The sequence below is a fragment of the Pan paniscus genome, chromosome X, assembly GCF_029289425.2.
Source record: "Pan paniscus chromosome X, NHGRI_mPanPan1-v2.0_pri, whole genome shotgun sequence".
Taxonomy (NCBI): Eukaryota; Metazoa; Chordata; class Mammalia; order Primates; family Hominidae; genus Pan; species Pan paniscus.
The window spans coordinates 130,086,938-130,114,714 of record NC_073272.2 but is presented as its reverse complement, the minus strand read 5'-3'; the positions used below and the strand labels follow the sequence as shown (position 1 = coordinate 130,114,714).

The 27,777-nt window shown below is 39.5% G+C and overlaps 1 protein-coding gene across 8 annotated transcripts in view; it reads left to right on the top strand.

The window, feature by feature from the left end:
• Positions 1–27,777, top strand: part of ENOX2 (ecto-NOX disulfide-thiol exchanger 2) — a 277,973-nt gene that overhangs the window by 218,626 nt on the left and 31,570 nt on the right. For all 8 annotated transcript variants that reach the window (XM_008972365.5, XM_034949451.3, XM_063601711.1 and 5 more), the window contains 5 exons: positions 3,427–3,633; positions 12,980–13,213; positions 15,452–15,664; positions 17,445–17,551; positions 26,514–26,628. In XM_008972365.5, coding sequence (XP_008970613.1) covers positions 3,427–3,633; positions 12,980–13,213; positions 15,452–15,664; positions 17,445–17,551; positions 26,514–26,628 — 876 coding nt within the window. The remainder of the gene's footprint in view (positions 1–3,426; positions 3,634–12,979; positions 13,214–15,451; positions 15,665–17,444; positions 17,552–26,513; positions 26,629–27,777) is intronic.

Below are 27,777 nucleotides of genomic sequence, written 5' to 3'. Positions count from 1 at the left end.
AAAGATCAGCAATGACTCAGATTGCCCCAACATAGCTCCCCAGAGTAGATGCTTGGGTATAATTAGAATTGCTAAAAGCTCCTCCTTTTCCATTACCAGAGATTAGAGTTCTTTTTATTCCCAGTTATCTTGAATCTTTATACATGGAACTTTTCTTTGTCTCCATCCTGAGTGGTGATTGGGGTGCTATAGAGCTTAGCACATTACCTGATTAATAGGTGGGCTTTGAATTTGCTCTCCTATGGGTTATCATTGCTGTGCCCTGATCACTGTATTTCAGTGGGATTAGAAAATCAGGCCCAGACGACAAAGTGCTTTGAGCTGTTAATTAAGGAACGGGTACTATCCATTAAGGAAGATAGTATAGCCCATTGCCCTGCTTGGTGGCATACCCCTAAATCTCAGCAAATGCTATTAAAGAGGCTTTCTACATTTACCCAAGGAAAATAAATAAATCCTCAGCATTCTTGACATTACTCTTAGTGGCTTTTATGCCCTTTTACTTAGAAGACAGTCACCACAGAAGAATCACAGCACCTAAATAGGGTGATGACTTCATCACAGAATTTTTTTTTTTTTTTTTTTTTGAGACGGAGTCTCGCTCTGTCACCCAGGCTGGAGTGCAGTGGCAAGATCTCAGCTCACTGCAAGCTCCGCCTCCCAGGTTCAGGCCATTCTTCTGCCTCAGCCTCCTAATTAGCTGGGATTACAGGCACGTGCCACCATGCCCAGCTAATTTTTTGTATTTTTAGTAGAGACGGGGTTTCACCGTGTTAGCCAAGATGGTCTCCATCTCCTGACCTCGTGATCCGCCCACCTTGGCCTCCCAAAGAATTTTTAAATCCCACAAATGTAGCCAGGGGACGGAGCCTTTGCCTTTTCAGTGTTACATGTAACTGCCACAGTAACCACATGCTTTTTAGAGTCTCTCAGTGGACCTAAAGGTAGACTAAAGGAAACTCAAATGGTATAAAAGTGATTACTAACTTCACAAAAGGATTCTTTGCCACCTAATTCTCCTAAATAGTAAACTTAGGAAGCCTTTTTGATTCTGAAACAGGATTGTATTCTAAAGTCTCTAATTTTAAAACATGGTTCTAACTATATGGATACTCTTGGAAATTCTTTACCTTATATAGTCGGTGGGGGGGGGGTTGTGTTCCATGGTCAAAGCCATATGTGTCTTCATAGCTGTAGATTTCTCTATCCATATGAGTGGTTCCTTCTCAAACCCAGCCTTGTCTAAAGATCTGTGTGACACTAAGATCTGGAAGTTTAGAAGTTCAGGTCTTAGCTACCACTCTACTCCAGACTTCTGGTAGGACTTTAGAAAGTCCCAGATTGGGAATTAAGAAACCTGGATTCTATAATAGTAAATAATAATAACACTACAATGACTGCTATTTATTGGGAACCGGCCAAGTGCTAGGCATTGAGCCACATGCAATATAGACAGTATATTATCAGTTATCCTACAATAACCCTTGTAAGGTGGGAACAGCATCCCTGTTTTAAAGATGAAGGAAGAAGTTTTCAGGGGTTATATAATTTTCCCAAGGTTATACAGTCAGTTATGAAGTTAAGATTTACATTTAGGTTTACCTGCTCCAAGTTCATGTTCCTTCTCTCTAATGTGGTGACCTGGAATGAGACATTTAACCTCACTAAGCTTTTTCCTCTGTAATATCAGAGATTTAGACTAAGTCAATAGTTTTCAACCTTAACTACACATTACAACTGCCTGAGAAGCTTAAAAAGCAACAAAAAAACAAAACAAAAAAACGAATGCACAGGCTGCACCCCAGACTAATTAAATAAATCAGACCCACTGGGGTGGGACCCAGGCATTATTTGTTTAACTTCCAAATTGATTCAAATGTGCCACCAGAGTTAAGAATCACTGGAAGTGTGATGGCTAGAATCCCTTCCAGTTCTTAAAAACTCAAAAGCATAAGTCTCAAACAATTCTAGACCTCATCTTCTCTATTTTGGCCCAAACTACAACCTCTTCAGTGCCTGTGACTAAGACATTTCAGATTCCTGCTCACTAGGTTATTTTCCCTTTCCCTCTAATCCTTTCATATGGAACAAAAAACCAGTACAGTGAGGTCTTGAAATTACAGACTTGTAAAAATTAACAGAAAGTTTGTAAGTTCCCTGAATCCCTTTACCCCTTTTTTTGACCAAATACAGGGAAAGAGAGTATTATGAGTAACTGATTATTCTTAGCCACACCAACAAGACAGAGAGTAGTAGCAAAGTGAGGAAGCTAGAGATCCTGATACCCAAGGAAGCTCCCAAATCAACTGCTTGCCAACTTGGATAAGAGTCAGGTTGGGGGCCTTGGCCTAATCTACGAACAAGACTCATTTATTTTTGCATGTGAGCTATAATCACTGGTTGTTGAGCTCTCCAAATCTTGAGCTAGGAGAATTGTTGTTAAGAGCTGAATGGAAAAGAATGGATTACACAAAATAAATCCTTGCAGATACAAAACCAACACTAGAAAACCCATGACCATCATGCTTTGTTTTGTTGGGCTACAAACTGTAGGAGTTTGCTTGGAAATTGCTTTGATACATATAAATAGCAACAAAGAGCTGGCAGATAGAACAGGCTTTATGTTTAAGATGAGTGCATATTTTTTTGAAGCAGAGGGAGAATCATCTCATTAAGTAGGTTTTTAATGATTCTCTATGGCCAAATTTATCTCACTTTAGTTAATGATTTCCCAGACGAGCTTATTTTCTCTGCTGTCTTTCGTATTTCCCTGTAAATGCTGCAAGACTGACTCTGGACCTCACCTCTCCAGCAAGGAATTTGAGGAAAGGCTCACTGATATTGAAAAAAACAACATAAAAGGGATGGTTTGTACTCTGACTGATTTTGTGAAACCAAATCATTCTGACAGCTGTAGGCATTGTTGTAAGTAGGTACCCCATCATTGTCAAATTAATCCTGAATCTGTTCCTTCAAAAAGCATTAACAGAGAGAATGTAGTAACTACAATCTGAATTAAACAAATCCTTCCTCAGGAACCCTGGTTCTGAGAACTCTTGAAAATAACAGTTTAAACTGAGTGGGATTTTCTCCCACTAATTTCTTAATAAAAATGACTAAAAATTTGGCATAACTGGATTGTCACAACAAAAGTAACGAACAAAACTAAAGGACTCTGGATGGGACAGACAAATAGGCCTGGGTCTTTATGCTCCAGATATCATGGTCAGCAAACGATTGAATAAAATGATTTTCAGGTTCACTCAGTCAGTTTTCTGTGGAGCAGAGATGAACACCTCAGAGGCCACATCCTTCTGACACTCTTAGACAAAAGTTTGACAGGGATAGCAGGGAAATGTTAGATTTCGAAGAGGTCTGTCCCAAGCAAACATTTTAATTTCAAATGTTTTTGCCCTTACAACTTAGATCTCCCACCTCCTGCAACCCGAGAAAGACCACCAGGATGCAAAACAGTATTTGTGGGTGGTCTGCCTGAAAATGGGACAGAGCAAATCATTGTGGAAGTTTTCGAGCAGTGTGGAGAGATCATTGCCATTCGCAAGAGCAAGAAGAACTTCTGCCACATTCGCTTTGCTGAGGAGTACATGGTGGACAAAGCCCTGTATCTGTCTGGTAGGTGTTTAGATGTGGGGATTGTGCCCACCAGGCACAACGCAGATATTAAAGATAGAACTATTTGTGTCTATAGCAGCTAAGTTTGGGCTTAGTATTACCTGCTCTTGCCTTCAGAGGTGGAAACTGAATGTTCCCATTCAACTTCTTCCTTTAAAGCTCTTCAGTAGCTCCCAGTTGTCTATGGGATAAATCCAGACTCCTCACATGTGGCATCTAAAGGCCTTGACTGTGGGCTGTCCCTCTTAGAGTCATCTCCCAGTCCTTCCTTCCCTCACACACCATGTCCCAACCACACTAAGTGAACTCTAATTCCCAGAATGTGCCATGGTGTTTTATGCCTTTTCCTCTGACTAGAGTCACCCTGCCCACCACACACACCCCCTAAAGCTCCAGCTCAAGCACACCCTCCTCTGGAAAGCTATCTCTGACCTGTCTCCCCACTCTGCCCAGCACTGCTTTAGGCACTCCTTCCTCAGGGCTTTCACAGCACCTGGTGCTTCCTCCCAACATGACACCTACTGTACCATGCTAGAACTGTCTCTTTCCACATCCATCTCCCCCACCACAACGTGAAATCCTTAAGGGCAGGGACTGTGTCTTATTTAACATTGAATCCCCAGCATCTAGCACATAACCTGGCACAAAAGTAGATACTCATAAATAGTTATGGAAGTCAGTTATTTGTCAAATATTTATTGACTGCTAGGCAGAATGCTAGGTTGCTGGGGATACAGCAAAGGGTGAGGCAGATAGACTTCCTGCCATCAAGGATTTTACATTCTGGAAATGGCAAAATATAATATATATGAAAACAAATAAATAAGTTACTTTCAGTGCTAAGTGCTCCGAGGAAGATAAAAAAGGTTAAGGTACCCAGAGTTGTTAGGAAAGGAAGTCTTCTCTGACATTTGAACTGAGACTTGAATAATGTGAAGAGAGATTGCCATGTAAACATCTTGGGGAAGAGCGTTCCAAAATAAGGAACACCAAGCCAAAGTCCGTGAGATGAAAATGGACTTGGTATGTTCAAGCAGAGGATAGAAAGTTGGTATGACTGGAGCATAGAAAATGAGAGAGGGAGTGGAGGGAAATGAAATCTGAAAGGCAGGCAACTATGACAATGAGTTTTATTCTGGAAGCCACTGGAGGATTTTAAGGAATTCAGTGACATGATCTGATTTACATTTTACAAATGTTACTTCTGAGCAGAAGATGGGCTGAGAGGTATGAGCAGGAGTGGTGACTGGGAACTAAGTTAACCAGCTGTAATATTAGTCTAACCCAGAAGTGATGGTGGCCTGTATAGTACAGTGGTTGGAGTGGAGATAGTAAGAACTACTTTGCATAAAATCTCCTGTTTATAGTAAAAATTCAGATTTAGGGTGTGTCTTGGTCCATTTTCTGTTGCTTATAACAGAATATCTGAAACTGGGTAATTTTTTTTTTTTTTAAGATGGAGTCTTGCTCTTGTCGCCCAGGCTGGAGTGCAATGATGTGATTTCGGCTCACCGCAACCTCCGCCTCCTGGGTTCAAGCAATTCTCCTGCCTCAGCCTCCCGAGTAGGTGGGATTACAGGCACCTGCCACCACGCCCGGCTAATTTTTGTATTTTTAGTAGAGATGGGATTTCACCTTGTTGGCCAGGCTGGTCTCGAACTCCTGACCTCAGGTGATCCACCCACCTCGGCTTCCCGAAGTGCTGGGATTACAGGTGTGAGACATCATGCCTGGCAAAACTGGGTAATTTATAAAGAAAAGGAATTTATTTTTTATAGTTATGGAGGCTGGAAGTCTAAGGTCTAGGGGGCACATCTGGTAAGGGCCTTCTTGCTCTCTGGAGAGTTAGCTCAGGTCTTTCTTCCTCTTCTTATAAAGCCACTAGTCCTACTCTCATGACAACCCATTAATCCATTAATCTGTGAATGGATTAATCCATTTATGAGGACAGAGACTTCATGACCCAGTCACCTCTTAAAGGCCCCAGCTCTTAATACTGCCACATTGAACTACTTCTTTGCCTAACAGTAATGGTTTGGAAGAATTGAGTCTAAGTGCTAGACATTTCATGATGACAGCATCTTCATTGGTATAACAGGTACTTATTGAACATCTTTTTTCTGTAAACTCTTGTGCTAGATGCTATGCAGAGTAGAAAATGAGTAAAACCTAGTTCTTCCCCTTAATGAATTTAGGGTTAGTATGTAGTCATACACTTATTTATTAAAGAAAAATGTATTTAGTGGCAGGCATTACTCAATACACTGATATGATACACACACTGCTAATAAGAGATTAAAAGTTATAAGTGCCATGGAGGAGGAAGTGAGGGAGGAAGGTAGGAGAGGGTGAACGAGAATATTTCTGACTCCTAACTGGGGGCATCAAGAAAGGTAGCTTTTGGACCAAGTCTTTGACAAAGGGAAAACATTTGCTTGTGGACAATGGGGCATGAAAACAGCATGAGCAAAAGTACAAAGGTGGTAAGCTTTGGCAAACATTCAGGAAACAGTGAGTAGTGGTTTGTTTACTAAGTAGACATGAGAGCAGGAGGCAAAATATCAGTTATTAGCACACTCCGAAAGGCTTAACAGTTGGGTCTTTACTCCTCAGGTAATAGGGAATTGAAGAAATTTTTGAACAAGGAAGATAATTGTTTCTGCAAGATTAATTTGACAGCTCTATATAAAACTGTATTAGAGGAGAGATGTGAAAAGAGGAGAGGAGGTCAGTTAGAAGCCTGTTGTAATAGGCCAGGGAAAAGGTAACAAAGGTTTGAAAAAGTAGGCTGGTAACATGGGGAAGGAAAGGAGGAGGTGTAGATGGAGAATACTCTTTTTACATTTGGTAAGTGCTATAGAATCTAATTACCAAAAATTCGGCAGCACTTAATAATAACAGAGCATTCCACGAGACTATTTTAATAAGAACATAAAGGTCTCAAAAAACCCTGCGTAGGTGTACTTAAAAGACAATATACTGTTCAGGAAGCATCCATCTAAACATCACCAAAATCAGCTCTCTGTTAACAGCCACCTCCTAGAAACATTCTTAGGGCTGCCAAAAGAAAGGGGATTTCCATCAGTGATATGAAAACAACTAAATTTTGCCCTTTAAATTTGAATCTGTCCCCCTGAAAGTGCCCAAGTGCTAGCAATCTCCTGAATGGGGTAGCTGTTATCTCATTTTGTAAAAGAAAGCAGTTAAAAGAAACAAAAAAAAAAAAATCCCTTACAAAAGGGGGCTAGAAAATGTGGAGATCATCATTTTTTTTCTGATGGAATTGGAGCACCTTTGGGAGCTGGCACTGTGCACAGTGCACCCACCCCATAGCATTGTAGCATCTTTAATGAGGTTTATGTAGAGCTTTCATCTCATCCTCTCATTTGATCCTCTCCACAGTTCTGGGAGAATAGGCAAGGTAATCATTGGTAGCCCCATTTTTCTGATGGCTCAGATGATCAAATAAGATGAATGGATGTGCAAGTGTATTATAAACTGTAAAGAGCCCTAGAAAGGCTTGCTTATGAAATGTATTCATTCTTCCTTTTTCTAAAAAGAATGTATGACAGTTTTGGCATTACTGGGTAATATTATTCTTTGTAACAGCTTTAATTAGCTATAATAATTTAATTTTAATGAGGTATAATAATTGACATACAATGATCTTAACATATTTCAAAAATACAATTATATAATATTCTATATATGTATTCAGGTATGAAACCGTCACCAACAATGAAAATAATGAATATGTCTGTTATCCCCAAAAGCTTCCTTTACACCCCTTTTGCAATCCTGTCCTTCTACCCCTCACCACTCTCCCTTCAGGCAACCATTTATCTGTTCTCTATCAGATTAGTGTGGATTTTCTAGAACTTTACATAAATGGAATCACACATTGTGTATGCTCTTCCTTCCTTTCTATAGATCCATATTTCCACTTGGTGTCATTTTCCCTATGCTTGAATTTCCTTTAACATTTTTTGTAGAGCAGGTCTGTTCCTGATGAATTCTTTCAACATTGATTTGAAAAAGTGTTTCACCTTTCTTTTTGAAAGATGTTTGTCCTCTCTCAGATGTTGTTCCACCATTTTCTTGCTTGCATTGTATCCAACAAGAAATGTGATGTTATCTTTATCTGTGTTTCTCTGTACATAATGTGTCTTTTGTCCATGGATGCTTTTGAGATATTTAAATCAAAACCACAATGAGATACCATCTCACACCAGTTAGAATGGCAATCATTAAAAAGTCAGGAAACAACAGGTGCTGGAGAGGATGTGGAGAAATAGGAACACTTTTACACTGTTGGTGGGACTGTAAACTAGTTCAACCATGTGGAAGTCAGTGTGGTGATTCCTTAGGGATCTAGAACTAGAAATACCATTTGACCCAGCCATCCCATTACTGGGTATATACCCAAAGGACTATAAATCATGCTGCTATAAAGACATATGCACACGTATGTTTATTGCGGCACTATTCACAATAGCAAAGACTTGGAACCAACCCAAATGTTCAACAATGATAGACTGGATTAAGAAAATGTGGCACATATACACCATGGAATACTATGCAGCCATAAAAAATGATGAGTTCATGTCCTTTGTAGGGACATGGATGAAATTGGAAATCATCATTCTCAGTAAACTATTGCAAGGACAAAAAACCAAACACCGCATGTTCTCACTCATAGGTGGGAATTGAACAATGAGAACACATGGACACAGGAAGGGGAACATCACACTCTGGGGACTGTGGTGGGGTGGGGGGAGGGGGGAGGGATAGCATTAGGAGATATACCTAATGCTAGATGACGAGTTAGTGGGTGCAGCACACCAGCATGGCACATGTATACATATGTAACTAACCTGCACATTGTGCACATGTACCCTAAAACTTAAAGTATGATAATAATAATAAAAAAAGATATTTATTGCTGGTTTTGAGCAATTCAATTATGATATGCTTTGATGTAATTTTCTTCTTGTTTCTCGTGCTTGGGGTTCATTGAACTTTTTGGATCTGTGAGTTTGGATCAAATGTGAAAAATTTTCTCCCCTTATTTAATTTTTTTCTGTTCTCTTCCCCTGTCTTTTGGTGCTCCAATTAGGCATATATTAGGCCCCTTGAAGTTGTCTCGCAGCTCACTGCTATTCTGTTCTTTTTTTTTTTTTTTCAGTCTTTTTTCTTTCTGTATTTTATTACAGATAGTTTCTATTGCTAGGTCTTCAATTTCATTCATTTTTTTCATTATAGATACGGGGGCACCTGTGCAAGTTTGTTACATGAGTATATTGTGTAATACTGAGCTTTGGGCTTCTAGTATACCCATCACCCAAATAGTGATTATTATATCCAATAGTTAATTTTCAACCCTCATTCCCCTCCCACACTCTTCACTTTTGGAGTCCCCAGTGTCTATTATCTATCTTTATGTGTACCCATTGTTTAGCTCCCACTTATAAGTGAGAACACATGGTATTTGATTTTCTGTTTCTGAGTTATTTCACTTAGGATAATGGCCTGCATTTACATTTTAAAGTATTACTAAATTCACACATCCAAAAGCCCAATCTTCATATAATCCAGTGAGACAGGAGAAAAGAAATGCTTCTCTTTTGCTGCTTTCAGAATTTTTTCCTTCACATTGGATAATCTGATGCCTATATGCCCTGATGATATTCTTCTTGCAAAATATCTTCCAGGTGTTCTCTGAGCTTCTTGTACCTGGGTGTCTACATCCCTTGCAAGACCAGGCAAATTTTCCTGGATTATTCCCTCAAATATGTTTTTCAAAGTTTTTACTTTTATTCTTCTCACTCAGGAATGCCTATTACTCATAGGTGTGGTTGCTTTACAGAATCCCAAATTTCTCAAAGGCTTTATTCATTGTTTTAAATTCCTTTTTTATTATTTTTGTCTGACAGGGTCAGTTCAAAAGACCAGTGTTCAAGCTCTGAAATTCTTTCTTCTGCTTGGTATAGCCTGTTATTAAAGCTTCCAACTGTATTTTCTAACTCCTTCAGTGAATTTTTAATTTCCCTAAGTTCTGTTTGTTTTTTTTTAAGATCTCTATCTCTTCTTTCATATCCTGCATTGTTTTTCTGGTTGCTTTGTGTTAGTTTTCAACTTTCTCTTGGATCTCATTGAGCTTCCTTACAATCCATATTTTGAATTCTTTATCTGTCATTTCAGAATTTTCATTTTCATTAGGATCCATTGCTAGACAGCTAGTGTGATCTTTTCGGGGTGTTGCAACACCCCGAGTTCTTACACTGGTTCCTTTTCATGTGGGGAAGCTGTCACTTCTTATTTTTGAATCTAATTTCATTTGGATGGGACTTCCCCCGACTCCGAAGGTGTGACTGTAGCGTATGTTGGGTAGGGTCCTTTAGCTTTGCTTCTTTAGCCCTGTGCACTTCTGTCAGCAGGTGTCCTATTGTGCTGTGCAGTTTAACCTCCTGGTGAGTAGGTGGCGCCTACAGGTAAGAGCCACCTGTGGCAGAAGCAGATCGGTATGTACTGGATGTTTTCTTACTGTGAGGTGCTCTCTGTTCTTTCAGATGATGGGCTGGTCTGTGAAATTCCAGGTTCCCTATTCAGCCCAGGGAGAGTGGATGGAGGACAAAGCTGGGTGGAGCTGGACAAACAAGCTCACCCACGAATAACCCAATGATGAGCACAGGCAGCACCCCTGACAGGAGTGGCTAGGGGAACTCTTGGAGAAATGTGCCGAGGTCTCTTCAGGGGATGAGGGGGCCACATCAGCTCCACTTCTTAGACAGGCAGGATCACAATGTTTCTCTGTCACAACCCTCTCCTGGGGCTCCTGACTCAGTTTACACACTGGCCATCTATCTCCAGGCTACCATGTAGCTAAAAGGAGTGACTTTGGGGAGGAAGCTCTTCCCTCAGCCCAGTACAGACAGCTTTGTGGCTCACCTATTCTTTGACACAGCTTTGTGTAAAGACGGGGAGGGACTCTGCCTTTCAGCATGTGAGAGTGGGAGACAACTGTGGGGGTGCCGGCTGCTTGGGCCCAACCTCAGGCCTCAGGCCAAGTGGTCAGGCGCCAGCAGTGATGGACTGAGCTAAGCAGTCCTTCAATTCCCAGGCCTCTAAGTGGCCCACTGGATGGTGTGTGGGGGGCCTGGAGGGACTCCACCAGGACCGGGCCAGCAGGCTTATTCTCAGGCCCCCAGGGTTCAGGTGGTGGCTGCGATAGGGAGGGCAGGCTGGTCCCCAGTCACCATTAGAATTCTCAGGTGGGTGCAGGCAGAAGGCTCAGGTGCTGGGAGCCCCCAGTTTCATTAATTTTTTTCTTATGCAGCATCTAATTTGCCATCAGTCCTGTCTGTTGATGTTTTTTTCAACTTAGACATTGTAGCTTAAGCCTGTAGATGTTTGATTGTGGCTCTTTTTATATCTTTCATGTTTCTCCTTAGTATGACCAGTCTTTTCTCTAGCTTCTTGAGCATGTGAAATCAAATTTTCATCATTGTTTTTGTATCCTTATCTACTAATTAAATTATCTGCATCACTTCTGGGTCTGTTTGGATTGGCTGATTTTTAAAATCTTTATTATGGGTCATATTTTCCTGCATCGTTGCATACCAAGTAATTTTTTTATTAAAGTTTACCTTATTTGGTGACATATTTTTATTTCTATAAATAGTCTTGAGTTTTGTTCTAAATGCAGTTAAGTAACTTGGGAAAATTTTGGTCCTTTTAGGTCTTGCTTCTTAAGCTTTGTTCAGCAAGACCAGAGGAGTTTAGGGCTAATTTTTCTCCACTATTAAGGCAGAACCCTTCTGATCACCCAGTACCAGAAGTGTGAGTTTTTCTGCTCTGGCTGGTAGGAAAAGGAGCTATTCCCAACCCTGTGGGAGCTTTTCAGGGATTGTTACCTCTAATGCTCAGGTAGTTTCCCACACATATAGACATTAGTACTCAGCTAAATAATAGTGGAGGACCCTCTGCATATCTCTGAAGCTCTTTCTCTGTGCAGCTTTCTTCTTTCTGGTACTCTGCCTTATGAACTCTATTTCCATAGTCTTCCTAGACTCCCAGTTCAGTCTCCTCAACTTGGGAACACCATCATGCCCTGTCTGAGTTCCCTTCCCTGTGCTGAGGCCCAAAAACTCTCTTATTAGGAAACTTTCTTATTAGGAAATAAACTGGGGCAATCATAGGGATCACTTCATTTGGTTCTTGTCTCTCAGTGATCCCTGTCTTCATTGTCTTATGTACAGTGTCTTTAAAAAGCATTATTTCATATATTTTATCCATATTTTTAGTTGTTTAAGGTAGGAGGACAAATCTAACCCGTTACTCTATCTTAGCCAGAAGCAAAAGTCTATGTTGGGTATTATTCTTGAGAGGCAGGTTAGAATAGAGGAAAGCACAGCCAGCTCTACTGTTTGCTAATTGTCTGACCCAGGGCAAGCCACTTAACCTCCCTAACCTCTTTTGATGCTCAGTTTTCTGTTTGGTATAATGTTCTACCCTTCTACCCTGCAAGCTTGTGCTGAGAATGAAATGAGATAAATTCCTATGGAAGTATCTAGCTGAGCTCTTGAAACTTAAAAAGTACTTAGTTTTTTCCCCACTTTTTTTAAGATACATGACTTGGGTAAGTATAGCTGGCACAGAAAGAGGAGGTATGGAGTTGAATCAGGTTTTCTGAATCCCAGTCCTATACTACTATATTATAATCACACTACATCTTTTTTTTTAAGGATCCCAAATTATATGTCACCTGGGTCACACATCACTCCCCATCATTTTTTTTTTTTAGAAAAAAAAATGGCTCACAGTTGACAAATGCTTCTAGGAAGCAATTTTAGGGATTAAAATACCAAGTTAATGCATTTAAGTTTTACCAAAATCTTTGTGATAGTATAATGGACACTCTTGAATTTATTTAAAGACAAGTTCGTTTGAGGCCACCTTTTCCATTCTTCCCAGCCCTTGGTGCCATATAAGGATCATGCTTGATACTATTACCCACGGAGCCAACCTCAGCCAGAGGTAGGGTATTAGATGGAGGAATGGAACTCTTAAGAACAAGACTAACCCAACCCATAGAATGTGAGCTATTATCAGAGATAATCTAAATCTTTTGATGATTTACTTGCTAAGCATGGGGAGAGAATTTGGAGTTGTGTGGTCACTTGGAACTGCTGCAGTGACATCTGAAACACTGAACTTGGAAAAGTATGTATAGTCTTTCATGTCTCTCTCTCTCTCTGTCTCTGTCTCTGTCTCTCTCTCCCTCTCCTTCTCTCCTTCTCTCCCTCTCTCCCTCTCTCCTCTCCCTTTCACCCTCCTGTGGACTTAGGTTACCGCATTCGCCTGGGCTCTAGTACTGACAAGAAGGACACAGGCAGACTCCACGTTGATTTCGCACAGGCTCGAGATGACCTGTATGAGTGGGAGTGTAAACAGCGTATGCTAGCCAGAGAGGAGCGCCATCGTAGAAGAATGGAAGAAGAAAGATTGCGTCCACCATCTCCACCCCCAGTGGTCCACTATTCAGATCATGAATGCAGCATTGTTGCTGAAAAATTAAAAGGTATCAAAGGCACTCAAGCTTCATGATTAAAAGAACTCTTTTCTTTAGAGAAGTGTCATAAATATAATTGCATTGTTGACAGTTACACTTTGAGTTTCCTACTAATGGATTCTAAGCATTTCTTGTGTTGGAGCCTTGCAGATAGAGAGGTGTACCTAGTAACTCAAGAACCAGGAAATTTATCCCTACTACCTGTGTCTCTGCTCCTTCATTGTCTCAAGGGATGGCATTTTTCTCTTCAGACATCAGGTGACTAGAAATAAACAAGTTTTCCTCACTTTCCACGTCAGAGACTTTTAGGCATGATCTATGACTTGGGACCTGTAAGCGCCCTCTTTTATAGTGGATACAAGTTAGGTTATAATTCCAAGTCAAATGAGTGAATCAGGATGATAGGATTTGATGTGATCCTGAAAAACTCTGGTAAAATTCTTGTTTTAAAGATGAGAAAATGGAGGTCCAGAAAGTAGTCATGCTGTACATTCTTCTTAGATGACTCAAAGACTTAGCCACCACCAACTAAAACGTAAAGACTTTTAAATCACTTTAAAAGGCCAGTTTATTTAAAACAGTGACTGTGGAAACGTGTAGACATTGCTTAATCAGACTGCTTTCCCATTAGTTTTGATTCTTGTTCCCCTTGTTTGACTCTCAGCCATTTTGTTAATTTAACATTAATTGCTCTGCCTGGTCTCCTGTCTTAGTAGCTCAAATCCAGTCTTTCTCATTTTCTGAGTATAGATGATTTTATTGGATGAATGCTGGTGTCCCATTGATCTTATTGGTAACACCAATCCAGCTCTAATGGTATGAATTTTCCCTGCTTCTTGTGTTCTCAACTCATCAAGATACTGCTAATCCTACTTTCCAAATAGGTCTCCTTCACCAGACATGTTTGTACCACATAGCCTAAGGGATTCACACATGTAAGAAATTGGTTTTGACTTTCTTTAAGGGAAAAGCAGAAAACCTAGAGTCCAGAATAGAGGCACAGAAATAATGGTACATTTTGAAAAACTGGAAAGGCTGAAAGCATTGGTAAGACGCCAGGTCCAAGACTTGCCTAGTCACACAACACCAAACAAATCAGTTTAAGTTTAAAAAAATGAATTTAATGGGTGTGTGACCCTCAAGAGAAGCAAAAACTGAGCATCAACATAAAGTCTATATCTAAGTAATAAAGTGAAAAGCTGCTATAAAGGGGAGGCTGACTGCTTGTTATATGTCTGCACTGAAAAAGGGGCAAGAGGCAAGAAGTTCAAACTGCAGTGAAGGAAATTTCCATTTAACATAAGGGTTTCTAGCCAGAGAAGGATGTGAAGCCCTTGAATTGGGCTTCAATAGATCCAAATGTACTCTCCCTCTCTGGAGCCTTTAAGAACAGAAGGCATAAGTGGCTATCTTGGGGAGCTGAACCAGAAGCTTTGGAAGAGCTGTGCTACTATCTTAACTAATCACAGAATAACTCCTAACTAGCTGCAGAAATCTACATGGAGGTTCTTCATGCAAGAGAAAAAAGGATGTGGAGAAATATAGAAATAAAATAAATTGCATCAAAATAGATTGTGACTGGGACTGAGTGGAAGGCCTGGGGCTGTGGATTGAACACAGGAGTGATACTATAAAAGGTCGAAGATGTGCACGTTTGTATCTAAAGAATGACCTACTTAACTCTTCCCTGAGGCTCCTCCCAACACTGTAATTCCATGGATCCATGGTAAAGTTACTGTTAAATTCAAGTTAAACTCAGGATTCAAGTTTGCTTTTCCTCATTAAAACACAGGACTGTAGAATTCTGAAGTTCCCTCACTAATTCATGGTTTTTTCTGTCTCTCTCTCTCCCCTCTGCCCCCTTTCCCCCTTCTCTCTCTCTCTCTCTCTCTCTCTCACACACACACACACACACACACACACACACACACAATCAGAGAGGGTAAGAAATTTGCAATACATGAAAGCTATATATCAGTACAGAAAACTTTTTTCAAGGAAACATTACTCTTTCTGAAAATTCATCACAGACCACAACCAGTCTGACTACATTGATCCTTCCATTCTTCCTGTTTGTCTGCCTGCCTACTGCCTGTGTGTGCACATGTGTGTATGTGTGGCTCCTCATCCTCAGCAATTCATTTACCCATCACTGCCAAAAATCATGATGCCCTCTTTGCCAGCATGTTGGGAAAATAGATCAAAATTTGGTTACCTTTGTTGGTTATAAAAATATTTTTTTTTCAGATGATTCCAAATTCTCAGAAGCTGTACAGACCTTGCTTACCTGGATAGAGCGAGGAGAGGTCAACCGTCGTAGCGCCAATAACTTCTACTCCATGATCCAGTCGGCCAACAGCCATGTCCGCCGCCTGGTGAACGAGAAAGCTGCCCATGAGAAAGATATGGAAGAAGCAAAGGAGAAGTTCAAGCAGGCCCTTTCTGGAATTCTCATTCAATGTGAGTGGAACTTAGAGTTCTGCTGGAATGAGAATAAGTCACTTCACTTAGTCACTTGCTCTCTATGGGAGCTCAGGCCTCCAGAGCCATCCTGAGTTAAGGCTCAAGGCTCCCTTTTTCACTGCCTTGTGCTCTCCTTATATTGTCAAATGCCCAAGCTCCAATTTCACAGGAGACATGTGCGCACCTGCTAGCTTCATTTTCTCTGGTGTATCTACTTCAACTCCTTAGAAACACTGATCCTTAGGCCACATCCTATACTTCTACAGCCCTGGGCCTCAATAGAGGGCTGGGTATTTTATTGCTAAAGTTACGATGTAGCATCAGCATTTTAAAGCTGCTTTTCTTCAGATTTGTATAATTATCATCATGTAATATGCCTTCTAGAAACTCCATTTCAATGATCAATGTAATTATATTTCCCAAGGTGATTGGATAAAAATCAAATTTGCTACTTCTACATTTTTTATTTAGTTTACTTTCTTCTGCTACCTTTGCTGGATGTCATAGACACTGGGACAAGGTGAGAAGCTACCAAAATGGCCATTTTTAAAAAGAAATTCCGCTCCAAACCTATCTAAGGTCTCTGAAATGAGCCAGATCAGATAAATTATCAAGTACTTTTTTGTTTACCACATTATAAAATTATACACTCTTATTTTTTCAGTAAGAAAGTATATTCACCTTAAGAATAAGGGTATAATTTTATGATTTTGCTTTTAAACAATTATGGTCCACTCTTTCCAAACTTGACTTCCCTGTACTTGACTCATACATAATTGTGATTAAGGGGGAGTTGTTCCATTTGCCACTTGTATTTTGAAAGTATATATGGGCATAAAATCCAGGAGGCAAAAGCACATGTCTTCAGGACTTTAGGATAAATTTTTAAAAAGAGAAAGCAGCACGCATCATGGGACTATAAATCCTTAAGTCATTAGAAGACAGGGTGCAAACAGGGATGTAAAGAAAAAAAAAATAATACCTCTGGATTTTCTTACTGTGAACACCCAACCAGACAGGGGCTCTTGTCCTGCTTTTCTTTTCCCAAAGGAGTCATGTCTAAGCTTCCCCTCTCTTGAACTGTGATTAGGATAAAGCCCCAGAACATCTGCACACATTTCCCTGTTTGACATTTTAAGAGACCTTGAAAAATACTCTCCAGGACCGCACTTACACAGCATCCTTCCCTAAAACTTATATTTTTCCAGTCAACGAGTCTATCTTGGTAGACTTAAAAAAGATTCAATCCATCTTATGTTTTGATTTGATGCTTCTTGTTAAACATACCTCAGAAGAGTAAAAGCATGAATTCTGTTGAAGCAAGGCATCCAAGTGTGTGTCAGAGGGCTATGAAAGGAGCCAGGGGTAGAGAGTTTCTGGTACAGTTTGCCATTTTCTTTCATGCTGTGTGGAGTCACTAGTACTAAACTAAAGACAAGTACTAAATAAAAGTGCATTTGCTATGACTCTTCCTCTCCTGGCTCCATGAATTCACAATGCCTGTATTAAAACTCTAGTTGTTACCATTTTACCCCAAACCTCTGGTGTTCCCTTTTGTCTTTCTGTATGTTGATGTCTTTTCCTTTGCGTCTCCTTTAAAATCAAAGTACCCCAACACATGTAGCCTTTTCCAAGCACAACCACAGCTTAGTATAGTGTCATAACAACAAGATACAACAAGCCTGATGCTTCTCTTTTATTTCATTTCTTTTCTCCTCTCTTTTTCCATCCCTGGATGATACCCTGGCCTGATCCAACTGCTGATTTGATGCTGCAGTTGAGCAGATAGTGGCTGTGTACCATTCCGCCTCCAAGCAGAAGGCATGGGACCACTTCACAAAAGCCCAGCGGAAGAACATCAGCGTGTGGTGCAAACAAGCTGAGGTTGGTAACTTTTTATTCTGGTAGCCCCTCAGGGGGACAGTTTCTTTCGTTAACAAGTTATTGATCTGGAGTTTAGCCAGAATTAAATAGTGCCAAGCTCCCATGGTCACAATAAGGCCCTAATGAAACACTAAGATATGTTCTATAGCCTGTCACTGTGTCCAGACCACCTGCTGTCAAAAGGGTAATAAATGTGCTTGTGCTGTGGTGAATGCATTCTGCTGGATGGAAACCTTAGTAGTGAAAATGTAGCTGGGATAATTATAAGTTTACTTCTCTTAGCGAGCTAGTCTTGGGTACAACAATAATTACTGACCTGCGCTTCTAGTGTTAGTAATATTAGGGCTGTCTTACATTTTTTAGAGTGTCTTGACAGTGAAGGACGGAAGCCGCCTGGTGTTATACTGGATCTTTGAAATTTCTGAGCTTCTTTTATCAAATTCATTTAGTCATCTTTATAGGTGGAAGCTTTAAAGGTAACAGGACTCTGATCTTAGGTTAAGGTTGGCACACACCTCTCTGCTTATACTCAAGTGACATTTTTAGCATAACACTAGAATAAATGTGATGTGATTAGGTTGCTCTTCTGCATCAAAGATTAAAAACTGAGATGGGAGATTTCACTGATCTGCCATTGAAAATCCTGTTACATATGCCTCAAGTCCTCCTATTCCTATGGGCAACTTCCTTACCAAGTCCCAATATTTTCAATTTATATATGCAGCAACTTTTCAACTACATTTCTGGTCCTCTTTGCCAGCCTGGTAGCAGTCCCATTATATCTATCCATGTAAATTGTCATATTCCTTAACTTTTAAATAGCATTTACAAGATATTTGCATTTATAAAGTGCTTTCACATTGGTTATCTCACCTGTGTGAGCCTCACAGTAGACATGGTGAAGTGAAAAAAGTATTGAACTCAGAGCCAGACATGAATTCAAATCTCAGCTCTGACATGTTAGTGCTGTGTGACTGAGCAAGTTATTCAGCCTTTCTCAGTCTCTATTTCTTCACCTGTAAATTCGAGACAATAATGAAACCAGTCTTATAGGATGAGATGAGTTAGGAAATGTGTAAAAAGTTTGAAAAATAGAAATAGTATTACTTCAGTTTTTATTAACAGCTTCATAAGTGATAGTGAGTAGGTATAGATTTCATATTTTACCTGCAGGAAAACTGAAACGTAAAAATGTTAAGTGATTTACACAAAATTACAAAGCTAGCAAATGGACTAGAAATTATTCTCCTCACTGTGAGCTCTGGTACAAAATGCTTTGTGGTCTTGAGCTAGTTATTTAACCTTTGTGGATCTTTGTTTCTTAACCTATAAAATAAGGATAGTAATTTCTCTCTGTCCTTCACGAGAATACATGAGATATGTTTGTGTGAGAACAATTTGAAAACCATGAAAAGCATTTAGGAGAAAATAAGCCAAATCCTGTTTATAAACTGATAGTATCTGAGCCATCAATTCTGGCACGGCAAAGGGATCTGGGAGTCACTAGAAAGAAATCCCTGAAGACAGCCATCCAATGGGTTGGTAGAGTCACAAATAGCCAATAGCATCTTTACTTGTTTTTTAAAGAATTAGGGGAGAAAAGGAAACTATTATCTTACTGTAGCACAAAATGGTTTTAGAATCCTAGGGCTGCCTCATGTTGTTCACCTTCAACAAACAAAATTCAACTTTGTGATTCAGATGTTTACTGATCACTTTCTCCATCTCAAGCACTATGATAGGCAACATAGAATGAAATGATCTTTGCCCTCAGGGAGTTAGAAGGGTAATGAAAGTGATCAAGAGGAGGAGGGGAGTTTCACACGCTAAATTTAAAATATCCAGTCTTCAGTTCAGAAGAATAAAAGTCGAGAGAAAAATGCTCAGTAGGTCTTATGATTGTAGAAAAGCAGAATAGGCATTAAGTTTCTACCTTCCCTTTGATACACGTACACTTCTAACTCCTCTTTGGGTTAGAAGAAGTTGGCTGAATGGCCCCACCCTTTAAGGAAAGCCGTGACAGTACATTGCCTTTTTGCAGGAGGAAGGGAGCCTCTGGTTGGAATGCTGATTTGCCTAGGTCACAATACTTTTTTTTTTTTTTTTTTTTTTTTTTGGAGACGGAGTCTTGCTCTGTCGCCCAGGCTGGAGTGCAGTGGCGCGATCTCAGCTCACTGCAACTTCCGCCTCCTGGGTTCAAGTGATTCTCCTGCCTCAGCCTCCCAAGTAGCTGGGACTACAGGCACACGCCGCCATGCCTGGCTAATTTTTTGTATTTTAGTAGAGATGGGTTTTCACCATGTTGCCCAGGCTGGTCTTGAACTCCCGAGCTCAGGCAATCCGCCCACCTCGGCCTCCCAAAGTGCTAGGATTATAGGCGTGAGCCACCATGCCTGGCCATCACAACACTTTTGCAAACTATGTGGCCATAAAATATTATCCATCAATCATATTCATCAAGGGTCTGTGTAGTTATTAGGTTGATACAAAAGTAATTGCAGTTTTTGCCATTAATATTTCAAGCCTACTTATCTAGCGGATGTATACTTGAGTTTAATTAGACTCACAGTAGAGATAGCTGTACCAGTGAGCTGGACACTCCTTAGGACCTATAGAGAACTGAGATATTTGCACCCTATTGCCCAATATTGTAACAAAACTTCCTTGGCAGAGTGGTGATGATAAAGTACATGACCAGCATGACTTTCCAGGAGCTACATGTTTAATGCTGTGCCTTGTAGACTGTAGAAACCCCAAAAAATCCTTCCCGCTTGTTTGATTGAATTAAATTAAGGTCCACCTTGAATATCTCAAATCTTGTTCAGTACTACACCAGCTGAAAGTGGGACATAGCTCATAACCTTTCTCTGGTATTGCATTCCCTAAACCTAAAAGATCTCTTTCATTTTATATTGGTGCCTCTTTAAGTCATTGTTTTTGTTTTTATTTTTGTCCTTGTTTTTTTTTTTTACCTCTGCAAACTTTTACTTGATAGCAGGCAACTGTGAGGACTGAAAGGAGGTATCCTGTGAGAAATAAATAAACCGTCCTCTTAAATTGTGGCTGCCTCTTAGCACCCCTTGAAAATCAGAACATCTCAAAAACTTAATCAACTAGGCTGCCTTATTTTTGACCTAGGCATCCAAGCTACATAGAACTCATAAGCCAAGGGTTTCATCAAAGTGAGTTTCTGACGTTCAACCTTTTTACCAGTTGCATCTGAGAACAAGTCAACCAATGACCTCCTCATGTCACAAAGTGCCTGTTCCTTGTCTCATTGTCATCCTTCTACCAGCAGCCAACACGGTCTTACTCTGCTGAGAGAAAGGATGTGGAGTATGAAGAAAAAGTTTCCGCCTTTGGGGAGCTTAGACACTGACTTTGGTAGCATATGTCAAGCAAACTAGTTTGCTAATGAGTCTTTTTCATTGCTTTACGTTCCTGATTTATATGTGTGTGAGGTCCCTGCTAATACAACTGAAAACGGTATTAGGAGAAGGCTGAATGAAGTCCCTCCCCTTACTAAAAGTTGGTGTCTATAGTGACTTTACTGGCAGTTCTGTGTGTTGTGGGAACTCTTTTTCTACAGAATCACTTAAAACCTATGTGTTTCTCTCTAGCTGGCCTAGATTCAAAGCTAAAGCTTTGATAATGTGTAAAAACTAGAGCCATAACAATAAGCCCTAGGAGATATCCTCTTATATCCTCCCTCAGATGCGGTTTTACACCATGGGGCTAGAGGAAAAGGGACTTGGTGATTACTAGTATTCTTGTAAAATGAAATACTGTGATTGCTAAAATAACTTTCTTTATAGAATTACAGGCCTACCATTCCAAACTCTGAAGAACTGTTTGCAGATAGATATTCAAATAATCTGCATACCCTTGGTTTAGGACCTATCTGTACTAACACCAGCTGTTGGCCTTCAGCCATCAAAAAACATACTAACACAATTTGGATAAGCCTAATTTGTATTTCCACTATGTATCATATAATAGACATTAATTAAGAACCTGAGTTTGTACTTTGCTTCATTATATTAAATGATATCTCATAATCAAATTTCTACATAAGTGTAGAAGCTATCTCCCTATCCTCTGCTTTCCATTCCCTTGTCTGATCTCTTCTCCACCAATTTTCCTCTTAATGTTGAAAGTCTTAGGCTGGGCATGGTGGCTCATGCCTGTAATCTCAGTACTTTGGGAGGCTGACACAGGCAGATTGCTTGAGTTCAGGAGTTCGAGACCAGCTTGGGCAACATGGTAAAACCCCATCTCTACCAAAAATACAAAAATTAGCCAGGTGTGGTGGCCCACACCTGTGTTCCCAGCTACTTGGGAGGCTGAGGTGGGAAGATAGCTTGAGCCCAGTAGGTCGAGGCTGTAGTGAGCCATGATCACACCACTGCACTCCAGCCTGGGCAACAGAGCAAGACCCTGTTAAAAAAAAAAAAAAAAGAAACTCTGGCTAAGTAGAATTTTGTTACACATTTATTAAGAAACTGATTTGTCTGGTAATCATGTTCCTATCATAAAACATGAATAAGATTAATTTAAATCCACATACATTTTTGTGAAACTATAGTTAGATAATTAATGTATAACAATTTATGATTTGCTTACTTTATGATAAATCAAAAATGTCAGCTGGCACAGAAGTGGTTCTTTTCATGTATTTTCCTGTCTCCGATTTCAGTTTTATTCTATATGAAAGTACATTGTTCCCCATTATAGAGTAGTGTGTGAATTTCTAAGCTTCAGAAAAAGTTATCATTAGATCAGACTCAGTCATTATAATGTGTTTCCAGAAATCACTAACAGTTCATTGTTGAAATGAAAAATATCACAGATCTACTGTGGGCAGGAGAATGGTATAAAAACTTTAGGAGGGCTATCTTACCTTTTTTGTTGTAGTCTACCAGTGATGTGACCCAGTCAGTTTCAGGTAGAGATTTACAAATGCAAATTGCTGAAAAATGTTTCCACATGCCATCACCATTCTTTTGGTTTCAGCACTGGATTCAAAATGCCAGGATGGAAAATGGGGCAAATCTGGGAGACAGCTATTTCCTTTGCTGTCTGCTCTTCAGTGGCTCAGAGTTTTTCCCCTGCCTGCACCTATGTCCAAACTAGGTAGAATGCCTTCCTGGGGTTCATGTCACCTTTCAGCCCTTCACTCTGAAGGTATTTGTTAGGGTTTCCTTCCCAAAGTAGAGCTTTTCTGATCCAACCGGAGAATATAGAAGACAAGTAGCTCAGACATCAAGTGCTTTAAGGGAAAGATTTTCAAAGCATTAAAACCTCACTCCTTATTTTTAGGAGTACTGTCACTTACTAAATGTTCCCCATAAGCTTACTTTAGTATAGTACTCCATAACCTCTGCTGCTCTCTTTACCTTTTATCTCATTCGTGTGATATAGTATTGGGTATTTATAGAAGAAGAATAATATGAGCCTGAGTTTCTTTGTAGCTAGAAAGGATTGTCTAGTGGGTAGGGGGCTCTGAGCTCTGCCAGTTTGCCTGCCTGACTGAACCACTTAGGGAAACATACCCCTTAGTTTTTCTTACCCTTACTTTATTATCAGTTAAAGCAACTGGTGATTCTTATTCCTGAAGTACTTTGAAACATTTAGGTAAAATTTGTTCATAGGTCTGTTATATTTCCAGGGATTTTTGAAGATGTGAAAGACTAGATAAGCTGTATCACATTTTTTTTAACTTTTTATGTTTCTAAGAAGAGATTACACTTTTTTGCCCAGCTGGAAGAAGAAAGATGTTTTGTGGATGCTGAAAAGCTAGAGGACATGTCTTAGCTCTCAGATATTCCTGCCCTGGGACATTTCCCTAGAAGGAACATATTTTACTCTTCTGAGAAACACAATAACTTTCTCAGGGTTATGTGACATGTTTGTGAATTGAGAGTTGGTCTCTGCTTATACTCTCCAATAGTCTACATTTTTGTTAGGCAACTAGAAAGCCATGACTTTTCCTAATGCAGTAAGTTGTACAATATTCGAATTTGCCAATGTCAAACTTCATTATAATCACCTTTCCAGTAACAGCTCTTTGATGATAACTGAAAATCAGACTCCTGAGATAGAATGAATTCTCAGAAATGAGAAATTCCTTTATTGTTCTCTGTGTAATAAGTTTGAATAAGACATAGCAAGTCTCTCTCTTGACACAGCCCTTTAAAGTTCATTTTTCTCAAGCAAGTCATTATTTTTTTCTATTTTAAGTAATGCCCCTGAAGCACATGGGAGAGTCTATGTTAGCATCTTCTTTTTCTATTCTTAACTATCAGTGATGATACTAAATAGCTCACTTTTTTAAAAAAGAGTCTTTTATTTATTTTTAGTGAAAACTTAACTTGAGATAGAAATCATTATTTTTCCTGATAAAATGAATAAAAAGGAGGATGTTGGTTGGGATAATGACTACACCATAAATTATTTAAAAATCCATTTGAAACACATATAATTCCCCTAAATGGAGGCAATTTTCACAGACAACTTCGGATATTTCCTGTGTACAGCCCAGTACAGGCTAATCCAAGCAAGGAATTCTCAGTTCAGTGCTGAGGAGCCTCTGACAGGCATTAATTGGCCTCTAAATGATTGCAAGCTGCTTCAAAATGCACAGTTGTTGTGCTTACCTTTTTAAAGTGACTTTTATCATGGGATCTTAATCATTTTCAGTGTTCTTCATGCCTTCCTGAAGGTCTGTGTTTATATCCATTAGCACTTCCCTTCAGCCTGAAGAACTTTCTTCAGCATTTTCTATAGCATATTTCTATAGCGCAAGTCTATTGGTGATGAATTCTTGCATTTAATTTTGTCTGAAAATATACCTCAGCTTTATTCTTGAGAGAATTTGCCTCTGAATACAGAATTCTGAATAAATGGATATTTGTATTTCTTCATGAACTTTAAATATATTATTTCACTGACTTCTGGCCTTAAATTGTTTCTGAAGGAAGTCAAAGTATTCAAATTGTTGTTCCCCTCTGTATAATATATTGCTTTTCTCTGGCTGCTTTCCAGAGTTTATCTTTATCTTTAGCTTTCTGCTGTTTTAATATGATGTACTTTTTTCACACATATCGTGCTTGGGGTTCACTGAGCTCTTTGAATATGTAGATTAATGTCTTTCATCAAATTTCAGAAATTGCCAACCCTTATTTCTTCAAATCTTTTAAAATTATTTTCTTTCTCCTCTTTTCCTGCAATTTTATTTACATGTATCTTAGATCTTTGTAATTTCACAAGGTCCCAAGGCTCTGTTTTTTAAAAATATTTATCTTTCTCTGTGTTCTTCAGATTGGATACATTTGTTTTGCTCTCTCTTTAAGTTCTCTCATTATTCTGTCATCTCTATTCTACTTTTAGGCTCGTCTGGTTATTTTTATTTCAGGTATCATTTTCTAGCTGTAGAATCACCCAGATATGGTAGTTATCAGACGAGATTATAAAGCAGCTATTATAACGATTCTCAGTGATGTAAAAGAAATATGCTCATAATGAATGAAAAGATAGGAAATCTCAGCAGAGGAATAGAGATTTTTTTAAAGAATCCTTGGTTCTTTTTATTTCCAGGCAAAAGAATCCTTGGTTCTTTTTATTTTCAGACAAAAGAACTCTTGGCTCCTTTTAAATGTTTCTATTCCTCTGCTGAGATTTTCTATCTTTTCATTCATTATAAACATATTTTCTTTACATCATGAGCACAGTTATATTAATAGCTGCTTTAGTTTCTTGTCTGTTAAATTACCACATCTAGGTGATTTCAGTGTTGGTCTCTGTTAATTGTCCTTTCTTTCGGAAATGGGCCATATCTTCCTAGTTTTTCTATGTCAAGTAATTTTGGGCTTTATCCTAGATATTACAGATATTATGTTGTGAAGACTCTGGATTATGCTATGTTCTTTCAAAGAATGTTGACTTTGTTTTCGTTTGTTGTAATGGTCAATTTACTTAGTTGGATTCAAGCTGGGAATTCTATCTCTTGGATGGCCAGCTCAGTTGTCATTTCAGTTCTTTTAGCCTTAGCTGTGCTGTTGGGAATCTTCCTTGTGCTTTCTTGGCTTGGGTCTCATGCAGACATTTGAGCAGATCTTATATACAGAATTTAAAGTTCTTTCCCCCTGCCTCTATTGTCTCCTTTCTGGGATTCCCTTCTTACTTTCCAGTGGCTGTAACTGCCCTGAACTCTCCTTGAGTTCTTTAGGCCATAAAGACTATGGGCTTTCTATTAGAAATTTAGCCATCTTATGAGGTGCTAACTCTGGTCTACCCTCAGACTAAATTGCCCTTTAAAAACTGAGAGACTCACCCTATGCTATTCCTTTCTTCCAAGTGTCAGCTTCTCTTCAGAATATGTCTGCTTTTGTTCACTCTCCAATGTCATCAAGTAGTTAATGGGTTTTGTTTTGTGTTTTGTCCAAAGATTATAGTTATTATCCATGGGAAGGTTGGTCTGGTAGAATATTACTCCTGAAAGCTCATCTTTGCTGTAACTTCTAAAACTACAAAAACTCAATTAAGAGTTATGTTGAGTAAAACTATAAAAAGACAGAGAAGAGAATGGCAAGCAGCAAAATTAAAGGGTCCAGCATGGGGAGGTGAAAATGGCAGAACCCTTAAGGGAAAGTCCACAAATCCATGTAAGAGGTAAAATGTCTTTCATGGCCAAAAATACTGTCTAATATGATAGGAATATAAGAATCATAGACTCCTGGAGCTCTGGGTCTGGAAAGAAAGCCTAATGCAAGACAGAGTATAACCAAGTCTGCTTTGTCTGAGACTGTTTTACTTTCAATATGCCTCTTTGCCTTAAGAGTATTTGGAGGATTTTTTTCCTAATATGTCAAAAAAAATGCTGCTTTATCTTATCCTTAACTCCATTCATTTCCTCAACATTTTCAAGGAATTCCCACCTAAAAAGCATACTTTTTAACCTTAGGAAATTCGCAACATTCATAATGATGAATTAATGGGAATCAGGCGAGAAGAAGAAATGGAAATGTCTGATGATGAAATAGAAGAAACGACAGAAACAAAAGAAACTGAGGAATCAGGTAAAGATAATTCTGTTTTCTTTATTTAATAAACATGTACTTGCAGACATGATATTTTCAAACTTTTAATACCCAGTAAGGTATGGCCATCAGCCTATCAGCCTGGATACCAGCTAGAAATAAGTGGCAAGGCCATATGTGTACATACTGGCTGATTATCAGCTCTGTGGCTACAGGATTTTCTGTGGTTTTCACTTATCCATACCTTGCATTGAAGTGCCTAATTAAAAGTGGACTTTCTTTTCCAAAAAGTGCTGGGCATTTAAGCAGCTGTAACCTAGTATAGTCAGAACCTCACTGTGAGACAGAGGCCGTGTTACAGGTCCTTAGTGGGACCCATAGGGCAAACTTTTTGAACAACAGATAATACCCTCCCCTTCAATTTCATAATAAACTATCTTGGATGGGAGAATTACCATTGCAGATAATAAAATAGCCAGAAGACTACTCTTTTTAGGCAAACCATTCCAGACAATCTTAGGAGTCAGATTACAGGAAGGTACAGTGGAAAAGCCACTGGACCTAAAGTTGAAACACCTGAGTTCTAGTCCGAACTCTGTCCTTCTTGACCTAGGAGGGACTTCTTCCCCACTGAGCCTCAGCTTCCACACTTGTAAGGAGTACATTATAAAAACCATTTAACAGCCAGGCGCTGTGGCTCACGCCTGTAATCTCAGCACTTTGGGAGGCCGAGGTGGGTGGGGATCACCTGAGGTCAGGAGGTCGAGACCAGCCTGACCAAAATGGCGAAACCCCATCGCTACTAAAAATACAAAAAATTAGCTGGGTGTGGTAGTGCATGCCTGTTATCCCAGCTACTCGGGAGGCTGAGGCAGAAGAATCCCTTGAACCTGGGAGGCAGACATTGCAGTGAGCAGAGGTCGCACCATTGCACTCCAGCCTGGGCAACAAGACCAAAACTCTGCCTCAAAACAAACAAACAAAAAAACATCTAACAGGGATTTTGTGATGGTTAAATGAGTTCATTTATTTAATAACTATTACATGCTAAGCACTATACTAGAGATTGGAGATATAGTTGTATACTGTTCCTGCTGTGTGTGTGTACATGTGTGTGCGTGTGTGTGTGTGTAAAAGAGAGAGAGAGAGATTGTAATTCAAATCTGAATTTCCTGGTTCCAGTGCTTG